Here is an 18,920-nt window from a genome sequence, read left to right on the forward strand (position 1 = left end):
TACGGAGTATGGCATTAGTTTGGGTGAGAACAAGCGTAAAAGCTCGACTCCGATTTGGGTCGTACCCCACCAAGGTCAGGTCTGTTTACAAGGGAATGGGAGGAATCCGAGAGCTCGACTAGGGAAGAGTGACTGTACTGAAACGTACGTTTTTCCATCACAGTCTTCCCCTGCATTCTTAGCTGCTAAGGGTACCTATTTTGTCTGCAAAGAGAAGACAGAGCATATACATGGCTGCCTGCTGACTTTTCAGGCTCATGTTATATTGCCAGACTATTACCTCCGACATACACTGCTGCACCGGATTATCACAAGACTAGAGTTGTGAGAGGAGTCTTCGACAAGGAAGATACAGCTGGCCAAGAAGCAGGAGACTTTTTCAAAGGTTTCCTCCCGTTCTGGGGGCCCATGGCCAATAGTAGGAACTTGCGTCAACTAACACGGGTAGTTGAATCCACTATTACTGAAACTGCTGGTGCCCTTAGTAACCTGACAGCTGAGCTTCAAGCGGATCGCCTCATGACGTTGCAGAACCGTTTGGTCCTTGACGTATTACTTGCAGATCAAGGTGGAGTATGTAAAATGATCCAATCGAGTTGCTGCGTCTTTATCCCAAATAATGCGCCAACAGTATATGAGGCCATTTCTAAGTTACACAAGATCGCTGACTCTATTCATGTAGACAAAGGTGATTGGTCACTGATGGGATGGTTCTGGAATCTGTTATCTGCGTGGGGATGGAAGGTTCTGATAGTCATTGGTGTTGTGTTGGTATTTTTATTCTCATGCTGTCTCATCGTTCAGTGTGGTCCTGCCTTATGTGGCCTTTGTGCTGCAACATGCGTAAGAAGACCACCTGTTTTAGGAGATACGCCACGAGATAGAATAATGCTCCAACAACATATCAGTGACCTGATGTATATAGAGATGGATTCTGACTAGAGTAAGTTATTGCCTATGTAAGGGCAAAAGGACTGTCTGAGGTTCTGTAGCGATCCAAACCCGTGTGTTCGGTATCGTAGTACTGACACGATTTTGGTACCAGTGAACCGTAAATTATCCATTTAGTATGTGGCAGTGTTTTCGCTGTGCTACGAGCGTGGATTCACTGAGAAATAGGGCATTCTGTTGTAAATTCATGGCATCCATTATAGATACGGCATCCATTTTGTTTCTTGCCCTCACATAGTCAATGGACAAGCAATGACCCTGGCTGAATCACCTTGTTAAGGACACGTAAGCTTTAGTCCAAGGAAGCTGATGCTGCGTGACTAGGCAGAAGCTACCTCCCTTGCCTGAGGCCAATCATGCTATACTGGTTCTTGTGTTCGTTGGCCTGATCGCGATTAGGAGGCCGAAGACAGTAGCCATGCCCGTTTATGACCCACAAGCATCTCTTATCCTACTTATCTATCTTTCACACCTGGCTCTGCTCCTCTCCTTCTGGGCTTTTACTATGGGGAGGATACAATTTTTATGATGGGGAGGATCGGTCGAAGAATGGAAAACTGACATGAAGACTTGATCGAACACTGGAAACTTACGAATAATTATCGTTTGGTATATGTTTATTGTTTGTTTGGGATACCGGGCTGGGCATGAAAGATATTTTTGCAATGCTGCCTGAGGATACATTTGGTTTATTTAAGGAGCGACCCACTTTATACAATTTGAACAGTCTCCTAGATTCTGCCTTTGTGTGGTTCCTACGACTTCTGTGTCCCTGCAGTAAATAAACCTTGGTCTCTGACGCCACCATCGAGAAGCCCGTGTCTCTGTTTATTTGTTCACCAAGGCAGGAAGGAACTCAGGGGTCTTTTGGGTGTTGTTTCCCTGACACCTCTGGACTCTAAGAAAGTCCAGAACCTCAAGTGAAATCTAGCAGCAGCACGCTGCATGAGATTATGAAATCCCCCTATATCCTCTGGGGGCGAATCAGATGGTAGAGGTGTCGGTGGCGAAGGTATAGGGATAATATATGAATCCCACGGATTTGCCGGATCTGGAAGTTCACCCTCTTCAAATTCCTCTTCAGAGGTTGAGTCCTGACCCTGACGCGGGTCATGAGGAGGGTCTGGAAGTTGAGGCGTAGGAACAGGAGCATCAGGTGAAGGCAAAGGATCCAGAACCGGCCCAGGTGGTGGAACCTGCGGAATGACTTGTTGTGGGGGAAAATGTTGTCTGTAATCTGCGAGCATGGCTTGCAGGTCTTGTATCAGAGTTGGAGGCAGATGGGACATCTCACTCTGACGAGGTTGTCTATGGTAAGTCCTATGATGCGGGACGACAATGTCCTCCTGATAATATTGTTCTGGATAATTTTCCTCCTCCTCATCATCGTCGTCCTGACATTTGATGTGTAGCCCAGAAGGATGGTGAGCTATTCCAAATGGTCCTTCGTCCTCGTCATCCTCATAGTCATCATCCTCATCCTGCACATAAGTTTCCAGGAGATGTGAGGGAGTAAGTGGTGAGATATCGCTATATTCATGTCTCTGAAAAGTTTTCAGCTGAAAACTCCTAGATGAAACAGGAGTAGAATGAGTAGGAGCCATTGTAGGTGCCGCAGACGGAACAGGCAAATCCCCAGTCGATGGTATCGTCGACGGGCTCTCTCCGTTGATGGCTTCGTCGTCGACGGGCTCGACGTCGACAGGATCTTCGTCGACGGGCTCGACGTAGACGGGGCCTTCATCGAAGGGACGTTCGTCGATGGGGTAGTAATCGGCTGTATCTTCGACGAAATTTCTCTTGTCGACGATGGAGGCAACGTCATCGATATGGATTTCGACGTTGACTTCGACGACGAGGTCTTCGTCGACGATCCCTAGACGACAGGCTTCTTTGACAGGACAGTAATCCTCATCGACAGAATAGGAGAGGTGATAGACGTCATCGAGATAGTCTCCGTCAACGAAGGAGCAGAAGAAGTGACAGAAATCGTCGACGAGGGAGGGAAAGCCAGAGATTTTGAAAGGCTTTTACTCACAGTTTTTGAAGACGGCTTGAGAGCAGAATCCTGAGGAGAGTGCGCTGATTCAGAGGAAATGAGAGGATTCCTCTGAGAAGAGCCAGAAGTAGAGTGGAAAGATTTATGGCGTTTTTTCCCCTCACTTGAAGAGCTGTCATGAGACCTAGCTCTCTTGCTGGAAGTTGAGGCTCTATCATCTTCTTCAGCCGAAAAGGATTTAAGCCATAACAGCACTCTCGCCTCCCTATCCCTAAGAGTCTTAATAGGGAAGGTGCGGCAAATTTTGCAATCTTTTGCTTCATGTTTAGGGTAGAGGCAGTAGATGCAGTCCACATCAACATGGACTCTCTTCTTGGCGCAGGTTCTGCGGGACTTGAACAAGGCTTTCTTGTCAGACATAATGAATAAAGTAGAATCTGAGTGGCACTCAGGGAGACTCCCTTCCACACGACGTGTGGTGAAAATCTGAGGAGAACTGGCTCTGCTGTGAGTGTTCTGGAGGGTGCTGATGGCTGATTGGTTGGTACCAATTCTTTGGTTCTTTTTGCATAATGATATAGATAGGCTGCTAAGATCTAGGCCTTTTTCTTTGGGGCCTACTACTACTACTATTATTTTTGGCACTACTTTTTTATTTACCCTGGGACTCCCGCCTCGGCAACGGGGAATGATTCAGGCATGTGAATCTATGAAAGATACCCCAATACTGCATAACTACTACATCTGAATTATCCATGTAGCTGTAATGAGGGATTGAGAATATGTACTGGTTTCATCATCTAAAGGCAATTACCAGGATAGAAAGGGGCCAGATAGAAGATTAATTCAGATCCACCAGGTGGAGTAGTTTACAGATCAACAGGGCACTTTAGAAAGTACATACTAGTGCCTCAATTAATAAAAAAGGTGTCCATATGAATATTTAAGCTACTGTAAGTTTATGAATGAAGCATGCTTAAAACTGCAGTCCCATTATCCAATCACCAAGTGCAGCATGGACAACATAATGCGTGCTTTCACTGCTGTGACCTGCTAAGCAACACACACTTTGGTCTAAGGGAAGTTCAATATTTGTGCCCACCCTCATCAAATAAAGCATTAGGGATATTAGGTAAGCTCTCTTAGGATGCATAAAATAGATGCGGTTGTGTGTAAGGTATCTTGGTAACACTTCCTCATACACCAACACAAAGAAAAAACATTATTTATTACAGAGCCAACAGAACAGGCTACAGAATAATTGTCAGCTTGTAACACCATCAGTGACACAATAAATCTATGTGACTTGCTTACAATGCCAATAAATCGGCAAGGCTTTGGCAACACTTGGAAGCCAATGACTGGTCACTGCTTTGCACTGTTCTATTAAGGAGAATGGTGGTGCAGATATAAACCAATCAAAGTGAAAGCTCCGTACTATGGTCATATATTGAAAGTTTCTCTTAGGGGGAATGCTCAAGTGATGAGACAAAAGTGGCTGGACTAAAAATTTGCAGTTTCATCTTCCTCACAAGAACCATTATAGACGATACATACCATGCTACAAATATTATACAATAAATGAACACTACTTAACATGCCTAACTAAGACACAAATTTGAGCTGAGGATGGACAAAAATATCATTAGGTGAAACCCAAATTGACTCCCTTACTCTTGCTTCAACTAAAGCTTTGTGTCATTTTCTCATGTACATCGGTTATAAACTTTGTCAAACATTAAAACAAATCTGGAGACTGGCTTTAATCAGATTGGAAATGCTAAAAGGGATATCAAAATTATTGAGACTAGAGCATGATTGACCCACTATAATACACATTTTAAAACAGCATTGGATCACTAAAGTTAATCATTGGTCACTGTTCCTTACAGAGAAGGTGACATTTATAATCTACAATCATCTTTATGTTTTGAATGTTACTTTACCAGGCAGAGGTGGAGCCAGAAGTTGGTTTGAAAGCAGCTGCAGGTGCTCCAAGGTTATGTCCCTTATGGCAGGGATATGAAAGAGGCGAGTAAATGTATGCGGGGATTTGGGAGCAAAGATGTTAAGAAGAGCAATACGGCAGTACAGTCTGGCAAGAGATGCCTCACATCTCAAGAGTTCTCTGTGAACAGAAAACAGAATGGGAACATTTTAATACAGAAAACCTTGATCTTAAGTAGTCTACCTATTTCATATTTAAATTATATCTTTCCTTATCTCACAAAGTTAATAAAATTGTAATGTGAATGCATTTATTTATGAGAACACCAATCCCTTTTGTGTGTATGTAAATTGACTTGAGTTGTAAACAGCATGCACTTCCATTCTCAGTATTTACTGTACATGCACCAGTTTTAGACACAATTAAGGGGACTAATTAATTCAGCTAGAAGGCTACCTCATTCCTGTTCATCAGTGATATTGTGGTTTCAGTCCCGAAGAGCTAATGCATTCTAGGTTTGTAGTGCTGCTTTGCTTCAACTGAGTTAGAAATAGCAATTATCTGTAATAAGTGGAGAGCGTAAGACTGAAAACATAGTGCTGATGATAGCATGAAGTGAGGTGGCAAACCAAGATTGAGCAACAGATTATGCATATGTTCTAATACCGAACTATTTTTGGACCCAGTACAGGAATATCTCATAAATAACTAGCATCATTATCTGCAGTGTCCATTGTAAACTACTATGGCTCAGCTAAAAGAAAAAGTTACTTACCTTCGGTAACTATCTTGCTTTGCCGATACTCTATCCTGCAGATTCCCCACCTTCCGAATATCCAGGGTGACAGACTGGATCTGGGAATCTCCGACTTTGATCGTCTTTGCCAGTACAGCGCACTGCCTCCAACTTGTCACAGGAAAACAACACCAAGGAGACATCAATAGTGACACATAGTGCCCACCCTGGCACCCTGAAGTCAGTCTAGTGTCCATATTTTCCATACAGCCAGAGGATGGGAAAAGGGAATGACATCAACTAAGGAAGAGCAGATGTTTTAAGGGGAATCATATTACTGAGTCCTATGACCATCCTTCAGAATGGGGAGATGGGTGGGTTTGTGAGGAATCGTCATGTAGACAGGCTTCACATGAGAAACATCATTACCGAAGGTAAATATTTTTTTCTTCTGATGAATACTTCTACTTGAAGATTCCTCACCTTTCAAATAGATTCATAAGCATTACTCTCCCAGTAATGGGTGTGAAGGATGGTCAGAAGAGGAAATCCTGGATGTCTGAGCATGCAAAATTGCCATTTCATTTGAGAATCTAAACAATAATGCTTATCAAAGGTCTGAAGAGAAGCCCATATCACAGCACAGAAATCTCAACTCCAATCTCTAGCCAAAGGAAAGGGGGACCTTTTTCCAAGGTGGAGTGATCCTGGATTTCCTCCAGCAATTCCTGTGCAAAGGTGTAGCATATGTTGAATCACGAAGAACAAATTACTTACCTTTGTGTCAGACTGTATCCAGAAATTGTAAAGCGCAGGTAGCTGGTGTTTTTCAACTCCGTGCTGGTGTTGTCCACACCAGATGTGACATGTGCAGTGCCTATTTAGGCACCACCACAGCACGCTGCTAATTTCTTTTCACACCTTTCGACAGCAGAAGCGCTGAGTCACTAAGAATGCTGACGCACTGGCGAGCAGTGCGAAAGGCCTCATTAGGGTGACCCTAAAATTAAACAAGTTCACAGAGCGGGTAGAATACGAGATTCAGTCAGTATTCTGCAGCTAGATAGTCTCCACCAGATAAGACAATACTGAAGGTAAGTAACTTGTTCATTCGATAGCGACTATCTAGGTGCAGATTCCATATTTAGAATAGATACTCAAGCAATACCTCCCCAGAGGAGGGTCTGCAAACAGATTAGACCAAAAGGTCCTACAGGTCAGATAGGGCAAAATGCCCATCACAAGGGACCTGACTCTCCAGACAGAAATGTTTGGTGAACATATGCAAAGATGCCCAACGTTGCTGCCTGACAGATGTCCAGGACAGGGACTCGAGAAGATAAAGTAGTGGTTGCATCCTTGGCTCTGGTGCAATGAGCACGAAAGCCCTGATGGAGTTACTTTTTGGTGAGTGCGTAGCAGATTTTTATGCATAACACTATCAATTGTGAGATGGTTTGTTTCTGCACAGCTCCATCCCTTTTTGCTCCGACATACTCAACGAACAGTTGATCGTCCAACCAAAAGTCTCTAGTACAATCAAGGTAGAACGACAACACTCTTTTTGTGTCCAGTTGTGCAAGTTACTTACCTTCAGTAACGATGTATCTGGTAAAGACTATTCTAACCGTAGATTCCTTAACGTAGAATTATCCCCAGGTGTGAGACTGGATCCGGAAAATCTTTGCCACAGCACCTCTGTGCGTCGGGGGCGGTACCACATGACCCCGCCCTGACGTCGTCCGCGGACGTGACGTCAGCGAGGTTACATAAGTCCTACCCCGGCGCGCTGACGTCAGTTTTCTTCTGAGAACTTTTCTGCGCCACAACGCGGAGCTATCACCAACAGAACTGTGAGCGTATGGGAACAGTGTACGAAAAAAATCAGTGAAACAAAAAGGGAAGGAGCGAATGGTGAAGAACAGCACCATTAGGGACAGTGCCAAGCATTGCGTTACTGAAAATCATGGAACGGAAAGAGCAGAGCACCACTGTGAGAAGCAACCCTGCAAGCGAAGGCGAGAACCTCCCTGGAGGCAGAAAAATAAAAAACATGACAAAAATGACGTGGCAGACGAAAATCTAGAACAGTGAGGGGCAACAAGCCTGGAACAGAGGAGTAACGACAAAGCACCCCAAGAGAACACCATCAAGGAGTGTCGTATCCCCTGTAAGAAGCGAAGGGCAGAGAGACAGCCAAGAAACCCCAACCTAGAGGATTGCGGAGGAGTCAAAAAACCCCAAGCAATGAAAAAGAGAAGATTATGAGAAGGCCCCACACTGGAATAACCAGGGTGTAGGGATGCAGAAGTACACATGAACTTGCCGTCCGATGACCACAAACAGAACGAAGCATCCCGCCAGGGAGGAAGAGAAAGAGGGCACCCGCAGGAGACCAATACCACCAGGATTGGGGCAAGTGCAGAAGACCAGCTGAAGGGTCCTCGCAGTACAGGGAGGAAGGGCGGGTCGTGATGGAATCTGCGACTAGAATTGTCTCTACCAGACACATCGTTACAGAAGGTAAGTAACTTGTACATCTGATAGAGACTACTAGCCGCAGATTCCTTAACGTAGAATAGATACCCTAGCCATACCCAGAGGGGAGGAGGGTCTGCGAGAGAACCTCACCAGCTTGGAAGAACACAGGGCCCCAACAGGGGATGTGGCATGGGGACAGGAAGGACGGTCCAGCCCATACCAAGCAGAAGCAAACAAGAACAAGGAGAAGGGAAGGCCAGGATACCACAAGCCTACACGAGGATCAAAGGGCGTCCACGAGAAAGCCCCGAGGGGCAGACAGCACCAAGCGAGTATCAAAGGAAGAAAAGAACCATCCGCAAATCCAAGGAAAAGAGGTGGAATGGAGGCAGAGCCCGCCCCAGGAGAACACACACACAGCTGAATGGGTGTCTAGCCCGAAGTAGGGATCAAGGCCGGAACGGGTCCACAGTCGAGAAGCGCAGATGTGAGAAAGAAGACACAGACGAGCAAAGCTCCAACAAACAAGGGACAGGAGCACACGCTGACACGGCGAGTCCCGCGGAGGGGGACCAAAACTACCATGCACATGCAGCAACAGCTGGCAAATACCAAGAAGCAGTGGCTCAGAACAAGGTGAGCGCAAGACGAAGACAGACAGGCCCCAGCCGGAACGGCGGAGAACGAGGTGGAAACCCCAAGACACGACGCTGCAATCAGCATGACAAAAGTCGGGCCTATGACCCAGAGGCGAAGAAGATAGAAATATCAAGGAGATAGAGACCGCACTAAGCGGTATACAGGGACGCCAGGAAAACGCTAGGAACCTGAAAAGGTATGCATGCCCGCCCAGCTTAAAACATGGTTACACAATAGCCAACAAATACCCGCCTAAGGTATGAATCGTCCCTGAACAAAAACAGGGAAACACCTCTTAGGGAAAGCCGCAGCAGAGGTCAAGAACATAAAAGACCTGTGGGAACACCACAGACGGCTTACCAAGCAGCCAAACACCCCTTAGGGAAAGTCGCATCAGAGGCCAAGAACCGAAAAGACCAGTGGAAAACACCACTGACGGCTTACTAACCAGCCAAAAAAGACAAAAAGGGCCCAATCTGAGGACCTATACCGCTGCACGTAACAGCAAAAAACACACACCACAAGCTGAAGGGCTGAACCAGCAGCCAAAAGAATAAAGGGCCAACTGAAAGACCCTGAAGGCACTCAAAGCCGCACACAGCACACAACGGGCCAACTAAAACCTAAGGGCCCAAGGAGAAAGGAGGAATAACACCTCCCATAAGGCATCGGAGAACCGAGCTTATGGAGGAAGATGAGGACAGAGCCCCGCAAGAATTCTCTGAATAGCCTATTTCGCGTGGGTGTGAAATAAAGTCCCATCAAAGGGTAAATCCACAAGACACTCCCGAACATTCTCTGGAAAGACACCATCCCGCAGCCAAGCATGGCGGCGGAGGGCCACAGAACTCGCCATAGCACGGCCGAGGGAATCAGAGACGTCCAAGACCAAACGGAGAATGAAAGTAGCTAACTCCTCCTCTTGGGAGGCTCGAGACAGAAGGGACTCCGCGGAATCCCACAGATCGGAAGTAGTACTGGCCAACACACAAAGAATGTTGAGGGCACGCGGAACAGCGCTAGTGGAGGCGAAAATGATACGCCTCAAGGAGTTCAGCCCCTGAGCCTCCCGTGACGGCGGAAGCAGCACGGAAGGCAAGGAAGGAAAAAAAGCCCGCAGGACAGGGCCCTGGGCCGAGGGATGGGAAAAAAGAAAGTGGGTCGAGCGGAGCAGGACGGTGGCGGTGGAGGAGCGGTTAAGTCACCGGATCCCCCTTGGCAGGGCGTGCCCAAGCCCCTAGAAGAGAGTTATGGAGCGACGGTTCAAATGGGAGAAGCAGCTCCCCTCCACCAGAGCCCTGGTGGAGAACCTCTAACAAGTGGTCCGAAGAGAGTGGGGCAACCAGATTCACCATCTGCAGAATGCCAGTGGCCGTGGAAATGGCCCGGACAAAGGCCACACTCGCCTCCGTAGGGCGACGTGGGGGGGGGAAGCAACTCCTCCGTGGGCAAAGGCTGGAAACTGAGACGCCCGTCCCTGTGCCCCGCTAGAGGGAGAAAAGACCAGCCCCTGAGGGATGGGAAACCCACGGACGAGTGGGGGCCCTGAGGGGTCTCTGGAAAGTGCGGAGAAACCTGCGGGGCAGACAACTGCAGGGAACGGAAGAGCGCGTCCGGGGGCTGTGGACGTGGAGACGGCGTTGAACCCGCCTTGGAATCCGTCGGAGAAAAGGCTACGACGCGGCGTCCAGTCTCCTCCACCACGTGCCACCTCAGAGAGGGGGGTGGGGGCGGAGCCGAAGCTTTTGTCAAACCTAGTGACAAAACGGGAGGCATAGTGGTCATGGACAGTGATGCATACTCACAGAAAATGGAAAGTATGCTACTTATACCAGAACATTACCAACCAGCTCGAAGATCAGCCTTGACAGACTTAAAGACTAGAATAGAAGCTAGTACATCCAAAGCCTTTATAGATGGTTACATTTGCCAAAAAGAACTGGAATTTTTGAATAAAAACAACATAGTAACCCCTGCTCTATATGGTGTTCCAAAAACACATAAAAATATACTGGATCCTCCCATGCGCCCTATAATATCATCCATTAACTCTTGCACGGAGCCACTTTCACAATATGTAGACTCATTCCTATGTCCTCTTACTAAATTATATCAATCATACATTAGGGACACAGGTCACATGATAACAACTGTGGAACATGCACCTTTTAATCAAGAAACTAAATTCCTGGTAACCTTAGATATAGAATCTCTTTATACAAACATACCCCAGGATCTAGCCTTGGAGGCGGTGGCAGCCCTTCTACATACATCACCGGGTAAGAGACCAAATGCTTTCATTCTAGAATGCTTAGACATAGTATTACATCTTAACTATTTTGAATTTAAGGAGAAGCTCTATAAACAGATACAAGGTACCAGTATGGGTGCTTCATGTGCACCGAGTGTAGCCAATACATACATGGGAGAGTTTGAACTTAAACATATCTATAATGAAATGGCCCCTTTTTATGAAAATATAACAACATGGCATAGATTTATAGATGATATATTTTTTGTCGGGTCAGGAGATGAAGATAACCTTAACCAGTTCATTGAATGGCTAAACCACAGCAAATGTAATATCAAATTTACTGCCAAATACTCGTAAGACAAAGTAGAATTTCTGGACATCTGGATTAAAAGTGGAAACAACAGCATTGAGGTCAGTTTGTACAGAAAACCAACAGCCAAAAACACAGTCCTACAACATGCTAGTTACCATTCCCCATGTCAAAAAGACTCAATTCCCTTTGGGGAATTTCTCAGAATTAGGCAGAACTGTACCAATATGCAGGTCTATATAAGACATGCTGAAGAACTAAAAAATAGACTACTACTTAGAGGTTATCCTAAACGCCTCATTAAACAATCTATGAAACGTGCAAAATACTACGACCGAGACAGCTTGATCATTGGGAAAGAGAAAAAACCTTTGGAAAGATTAGTATGTGTGGTCAATCACACATGCTATAACTACAAGATACAGCAGATACTAAATAAAAATTGGAAAATCCTGAATACTGATGAAAGCAGCAAGGCACTTAAGAAACCTATAGTGGCCTTCAGAAGAAACCCTAACTTACGAGACAAACTAGTTCATAGCAGAGTGAAACAAATCACCACCTCTTCGGAACAAAGCACCATTGATGGATTACCAGAGATTTGGGGAAATCATAGATGTGGGACCTGTCATGCATGTCCTACAGCCATCACTACAGAAGAATGGTCATATGGCACCAAGAAAGGCAGGCTTAAAAGCCATACCAATTGCAGAAGCCAAAACGTAATTTACCTTATCCTCTGCCCATGTGGCGTAGGATACATAGGGGAAACTGGCCGAGAATTTCGCACTAGACTATCAGAAAATAAATCTGCTATCATAACGCACAAAACACAAGCCCCCATGGTAAAACACTTTATAGATCAAAACCATGGAGAACAAGATCTCAAATGGCTTATTTTAGAAAAAATAATCCACAAACCAGGCCAAGAAATGAGTAAAGTGCGTAAAAACAGAGAGACCTTTTGGATTTTCCACTGTGATACAGTGCGCAGGGGTCTCAATGAAGAGATCACCTGGATCATCACATAAATGTTAAATATCAACTACAGACCACACTGGGATTCTCAGATTTATACAGATCTTTATTTGCTAGAACTGATGTCTGAGAACTAAAACTCTCTCTCAAAGACATAAATTCTTTGTTTGAGATAGACCTTCAATCCCATCTCTACATAACTGATGAATCCACATAAATACATAATACTGCTTTACGGAACACCCACATTATAAAATAGGTAGGACGTTGTACATCAGCCCGCCTATAACTTATCAGTATGGCACCTTTATCACCCCCAGCTAATACTCATATTAGCATCTGTAATAGTTTCTTGTAAGCAATGGTATCCTTACGAAATTGCTAAGTCCCCAAATCCTTCCACGATTGCCATTGATAAGAATAATGTTGCCAAATAAGTATGGTACCTTTATCACCCCCAGCTAATACTCATATTAGCATCTGTAATAGTTTCTTGTAAGCAATGGTATCCTTACGAAATTATTAAGTCCCCAAATCCTTCCACGATTGCCATTGATAAGAATAATGTTGCCAAATAAGATAAGAAACAATCTAATGCCATAAAAACAGGCATGACACTGCAATTAGGCATTTCCTCATGCATTTAGCATGAGATTGTCAGAATTCCAACATGGCTCCTACACTCGTATCCCTGACTTCTCTCTGATAGTAATTAGGGTACTTCGACATATGTGCACCAACGTTTTTCTCTTAATATCCTTGGATTCTGTAAATATTCCTATATCGCTGTGATAAAATCACCATCACTAAACAGATAGGAAACAACTTAATACTAAGAGATAGACAAGATACTGTCAGTAGGATTCCGTGCATTTACTCAGCATGTGAGTTTTATAATTCCAACATGGCGCCCATAGCTCGCATCCTTGATAACCTCTCTACGAATGATTGGGCGTCCTCTAAACATGTGAATTACGGCACTATGTGCCCATCTTACGAAGATACCTAGATACCTCTATCTCCCGCTCCCTTGATTCAACTAATCGAGTGTCACATTAACACCATTCAAATAGGGTGTAATGGTTCGACCGATTTAGGCTAATATGCCTTGTGAACTCTGAACTGGCTACTTTTACGCTATTAAGTCTCATTGTCAGAGGACCTTCCCAACACCGTTCAAAGATGGCGTCCGTATTGATCTAGCAGACACATACATAGGGTAGTTCCGGTCTCGTCAGTCTAAATTCACGCGAGACCGCCACACACTTAAAAAACACACGTCTAGCGATCCAGATCTTTCCGGAACCCTTGACAGCGGCTAGCGGCAGGATTTTGACCAGGAAAGGTATGCGGATACACTCCTATATTGGGCTCCTTAACTGTTATCCTCGGTGTCTGTTGTCTCCTCTTCTGCATACGATGATAGCCTTTATCACTGGGTTTTGTAAATAGAAGTTTCTGTCTCATGTGCACCTAATGAGTCAGATGTTTTAACTTACTTTAGCTTGTGAGTCTTTAGCCTTTTGAATTTAGCGAATGCAACTATCTAACAGCAAACGGGCACAATGCAAGTCCCCCCACACTATCGAGTATAACTTAGCGCTACCCTCCCCTTTATACGTATGGAAATTTTGGAAGGAAATAATATGTCAATTCCATTACGAGGAGTCATACTTCATGCATGCCCTCTTAAACGGCTAAAGTACAACTAAATTGCACTTTGGTTAAAGCACATCAGTAATGTGCCGATATTAACAGGTTTCTGGTGTGTGCGTCAGGGTCCAATCTGCCAATAAAATAAATCATCTTCTCTGCGCAATAAACACTAAGACGTGCTCATCTACAATCTAGAGAATGACAACGAGGTTACATTTCAAGCGTGGTACTATATCTCTTTATTCCCCTGACAGTACAAGCTGGAATAAACGGAAAATTTAAAAAGAAGATCTCATAACATAGCACCAATATTCGAATTTAAGAATAATACGGAGAAACTCTGCAATCCGGTTTTGCTTCAAAGGAAGGAGGCTCCCTGCCTACTAGGGGTAAATAAATTCGTAAAGAGATTACCTTCTATGACATAGAACATTTGTGTCTACATGATATACAATTTTACTTCACTTTACTATATCTCCAGCTTCCTGTCCATGTACTTACTGAAATTTGGCATGGCAATCATCTAATTGGACCTCCCTTTGCCTAGCTGTTGGAGGTATATATATATTTTCTACATATAATAAAAAAAAACGCTGTATCTTCAGACTTCGCCAATCAGGGTATAAATATCATTGCTTATTAAAATTATGTCTTTTCCTCCAGAACTCAACATTTTTTCAAACAAAACAAAGAAGGTCTACCTGGAAAGATTACCTGTGGCTCCATACTGATCTCCAGGTCAGCAATAATGAGCTTCAACCCACTTTGTGCAGGCTTTACTCCTAAATCTAAATAAATATTCTGGGTTAAGGTTGGAACTTCTATCATTAGTTTCATCTCATTTCCTTCTCGGCCTTCCTATTTCTAACCATAGTGGGAACCCCTTGGCCATGTCACCCTTTGCACATATTTCTCACTTTGGATAATCAACACACTTCAGCAATGGGATGCACTCACTGTTTGACTGAGCACCGGGAGTAGAAAAGAGATAAATTAATCGATGGTATATATAAATATGAGGAAGTATCTCCTTTTGCAAATTAAATACCTGACCATACCTCCTGCTAATGTTACTATCCCCTCCTTTTTCTTACAGACATCCTGAAAAAATTGTATATATCCTCTTTTCAAAACATTTGTTGGTCCTGAAGAAGGTGGTCTCCCACTGAAACGCGCATTGACCGCGAATTTGTTTCCAGAAAAGTGGTATCGGAGACTGAGGTCTCCTGTAATGGTGACCTTGAGAAATGAATGACCAAGTTCACCGGACGACATCTTTGAGACCATATTAAGGGTCCTCTCCTCTCTTTCTCCCTTTTTGCCTTGCCTCCTTTTAGATAGCATGTTATATCATGTATGAATGGAAGCGTGTGAGTATGTAAGTAGTTTTGAATGATGGTTTCTTACATGTTTAGGATGTCTTTTGGAAAATTCAGTGTATTAAGCATTTACAAAAAATACAGTGTGAAAATTAATTACATTGTTTGTGAAAGAAAAAATTTACTTTTATATATGCACATATAATGATGTCAAACAAAAAATGTTTACAAAAAGATTAATAAATTGTTGTCTAAAATCAAAAAGACTAATAAATTGTTGTTCAAAATTACATGAGGATTTTGTATGATATGTAGCAGGATTATTTGGTAATGTAGAACCTTTACAGGTCACTTTCAAAATTAAATAGGTCAGTATAGAGGTCCCCTCACTTTATGCCGGCTCGGCCCCCGACAAGGCAGCCGCCTGCGCCGAGGGCAGAGAGGGGCCCGGGGAAGCGTCCCGGCCTCCACCCGCGGCACCGGGGAGGAAAGCCGTTGACGCCGGAGAGGCGTCGGCTCGGCCTCCGGGAAGACAGCCGCCTGCCCAAAGGACCGAGGGGGACTGGAGGGCAAACCCTGATCCTGGCGACGTCCTGCGACACCGCAGGGAACCCCGCGGGGCTTTGCGGCGAGCCGGGACGCCATAGGCCGAGGAGGGGAACCCTGAAGGGCCGCACCTCGACGGCACCACACCTCCAACACCTGAAGCCGAACGCGTCAGTGCCGGGGGCGAATCCGCTGGCGAGTCTGCAGAAGGCCCCGCGCACGGCGAGGAATCTACGGACATCGCAGGAAGAGTAGGAGGGGGTGGAGGAGGGCTCAGGGAAGCCTGGAGAGCCGTAGCGTAGGCTTGCATCTGGGCCCTCGTCGCCCCAACGCCGGGAAACGGAGGCTAGGGTGGCGACGGACGAGGGCGCACAATCCCAGGAGGAACCGGCGCCCTCTGCAGAAGGAGGACAAGGCCTCGGCGGCAAACTGCAAGACTTACCTGCGGGCGAACGACGCTCATGAGGCCTCGGCGAAGGACGATGCTGCAGCTGGAAACGCCGGCCACTGGACCCGGCCGAGGTAGGAGACGGATGCTGCGACATCACCGACCTGGACAGGCGGGCCGACAGCAACTTCATCCGGCGCTCCTGCCGAGACTTCGGTTTAAGATGCTGGCAAGCCTCGCAGTCCGTAGAGTCATGGTGCTCGCCCAAGCACCACATGCAAATAGTGTGAGGGTCCATCGCCGACATCTGGCGTGCACGCGAAGTGCACATCTTGAAGCCCGAAGGCATGGTACACTGTTCCCAACTCAAGGCGCTAAGAGGCCCGAAAACAGGCCAAGGAGCACATTCCGGATTCGTGTTGCACGCGGAAAAGAAGGAAACTGACGTCAGCGCACCGGGGTGGGACTTATGTAACCTCGCTGACGTCACGTCCGCTGACAACGTCAGCGCAGAGGTGCTGTGGCAAAGATTTTCCGGATCCACTCTCACGTCTGGAGATAATTCTACGTTAAGGAATCTGTGGCTAGTAGTCTCTATCAGATGGTGGAGTTTCTCCTGTACTGTGAAAGGGTGAGGAGGAGCAAAGAAGGTAGGCAAGGTAATATTTTGGCCTACATTAAAAGGCGTCACAACCTTCAGGAAGGAGGAGGCATGTGTCCTCAGAACCAGTTTGTCTGGGTAGAATGTTGTGTAGTGTGACTCCCGTAGCTGATGTTATGGTCACCACAAAAGCAGTTTTGAAAATGAGTATGCGGAGTGGGCAATTATGCAGTGGCTCGAAGGGTGCGTACATAGGAAAGGTTAAGGCCAGACTGAGTTCTCATTGGGGCATGATGAATGGTCTTGGAGGGAACAGGTGTTGGAAGTACCTTGAGAAAACAGGTCGAACAGATGACCTAAACATAGAAGGTTGGTCCGGCAACCGCAAGAAAGCCAAAACAGCTGACAAGTAACCTTTAACAGTGGCAAGAGCAGAGCCCTGCCGGTCCAGAGAAGTACAAATGGGAAATTCTGGGATAGCAATGCAGAAAGTGGGATGATGTTCTTGGATGCTCACCATGCCACAAATATGTCCCAAAAGCAGGTGTATACCGTCTGGGTGGAGGGACACCTGACTCCCAGAATAACATCACAGACTTCGGGAGCAAAATGTAAAGCTGCAAACTGTCGTCACTTAATCGCCACGTTTGAAGGCAGAAGGTGCGCAGATTCGGATGCAAGACCCTCCACTGCAACAAAAGATCCGCCTGAAGGGGCAGCCTGATATGAAAACCGTTGCTCATGAGTTCGATATACCATACTCTCTGTGTCCTATCCGGACACTCGAAAATGACCTTGGCCCGGTCGTTCCCGATCTTCTTGAGAAATCTGTGCAGGAGCGGTATCGGTGGAAAGGCGGAAAGGAGGCAGGAGTTCCACTTGAACCGAAAGGCGGCGCACAGCGAGAGCTGCCTTGGAAATGCCAGCACGTAGAATTTTGCGAACAGATTTAATCAAGGCTCTAGCCACTCTTGAAAGACATCTTGCACCACCCCCAGCTGGAGATGCCATTCGTCATCTGCTAGGCATCGACGGAAGGGTTGGTCCGCTCTTGCGTTCAGAGATCCCACCAGATTGTGAACCACCAGGGAAATGCTGTGCCTCTTGACAGAAGGTCCATGACCCCACATTACCTGGTTTGTTGCAGTATCACATGGCAGTGCTGCTAACCATCAAATCCTGCACCAGCCTTCCCCTGATTGAAGGAAGAAAGGCTTTCAATGCCAATTGGATCGCCCGGCACTCCAACAAGTTGGTGTGGAGCCCAGACTCTGCCAGAGACTAGAGACCTCTAATCTCCACCTCTCCTATGTGCCCACCCCTGCCCAAGAGTGAGACATCTGTCACCACAGTCCACTGCAGTTGGGGAAAGGAGAGGGGTTGACCTTGACCCAATCGCAGTTTGTCAGCCAATACTCCAGCTCCTTCTCAGTTCCCTCTGAGATCTGGACCAGGACACAGAGATTCCCCTGATGCTGTGCCCACTGGAACTTCAGGTCCCACTGCAGAGCCCACATATGCCACCAGGCATGTGTCACAAGCAGGATGCAGGAGGCCATAAGGCACAACAGACTCAGAGTCAGTCTCACAGAAATGCAGGATATAGGCTGCAACATGGATATCCTAGCCTGAATATCCTGGACTCCCCATTCGGAAGGACTGGCCCGAAACTGCATTGCATCGAGAACAGCTTCATGAAAAGGAGTGTCATATTGGGAGTCAGGTGTGACTGACTCTGGGAAGTTGATCGAGAACCCCTGCAAATGTAGGAGGTCTGCCATAGTCTGGAGGTGGAAGACAACTGCCTGTGGTGAGCATGCCTTCAACGGATAATCACTGAGGTAGAGTGACCATCATTTGTATTGCTTCAATGCATCCACACCATATTATGAATTTAAGATTTCAGGAATCGAGAAGGTTTTGTATTTTTTGCAGAGGTATTTCCTCATTATGTAGTAGGGTGTCTAATAAATCTGAGCTAAATTCTATTCCTAGGGATTTTCAGGTGTCCAGGTTGCCGTGCTAGTCCAGAGTTGCCTAAAACGTCTTTGGAACAGACATTTTTTAATCCTTTAACCTCGGATTTGTCTCCGCTGAGGCTGTATCCCACCACT

The 18,920-nt window shown here is 45.9% G+C and overlaps 1 protein-coding gene across 2 annotated transcripts in view; it reads right to left on the reverse strand.

Annotated features, from left to right (window-relative positions):
• Positions 1-18,920, reverse strand: part of HECTD4 (HECT domain E3 ubiquitin protein ligase 4) — a 2,430,065-nt gene that overhangs the window by 923,851 nt on the left and 1,487,294 nt on the right. For both annotated transcript variants that reach the window (XM_085634374.1, XM_085634373.1), the window contains exon 58: positions 4,897-5,078. In XM_085634374.1, coding sequence (XP_085490500.1) covers positions 4,897-5,078 — 182 coding nt within the window. The remainder of the gene's footprint in view (positions 1-4,896; positions 5,079-18,920) is intronic.

The sequence above is a fragment of the Triturus cristatus genome, chromosome 11 (assembly GCF_964204655.1).
Source record: "Triturus cristatus chromosome 11, aTriCri1.1, whole genome shotgun sequence".
In the NCBI taxonomy this organism is placed as follows: Eukaryota; Metazoa; Chordata; class Amphibia; order Caudata; family Salamandridae; genus Triturus; species Triturus cristatus.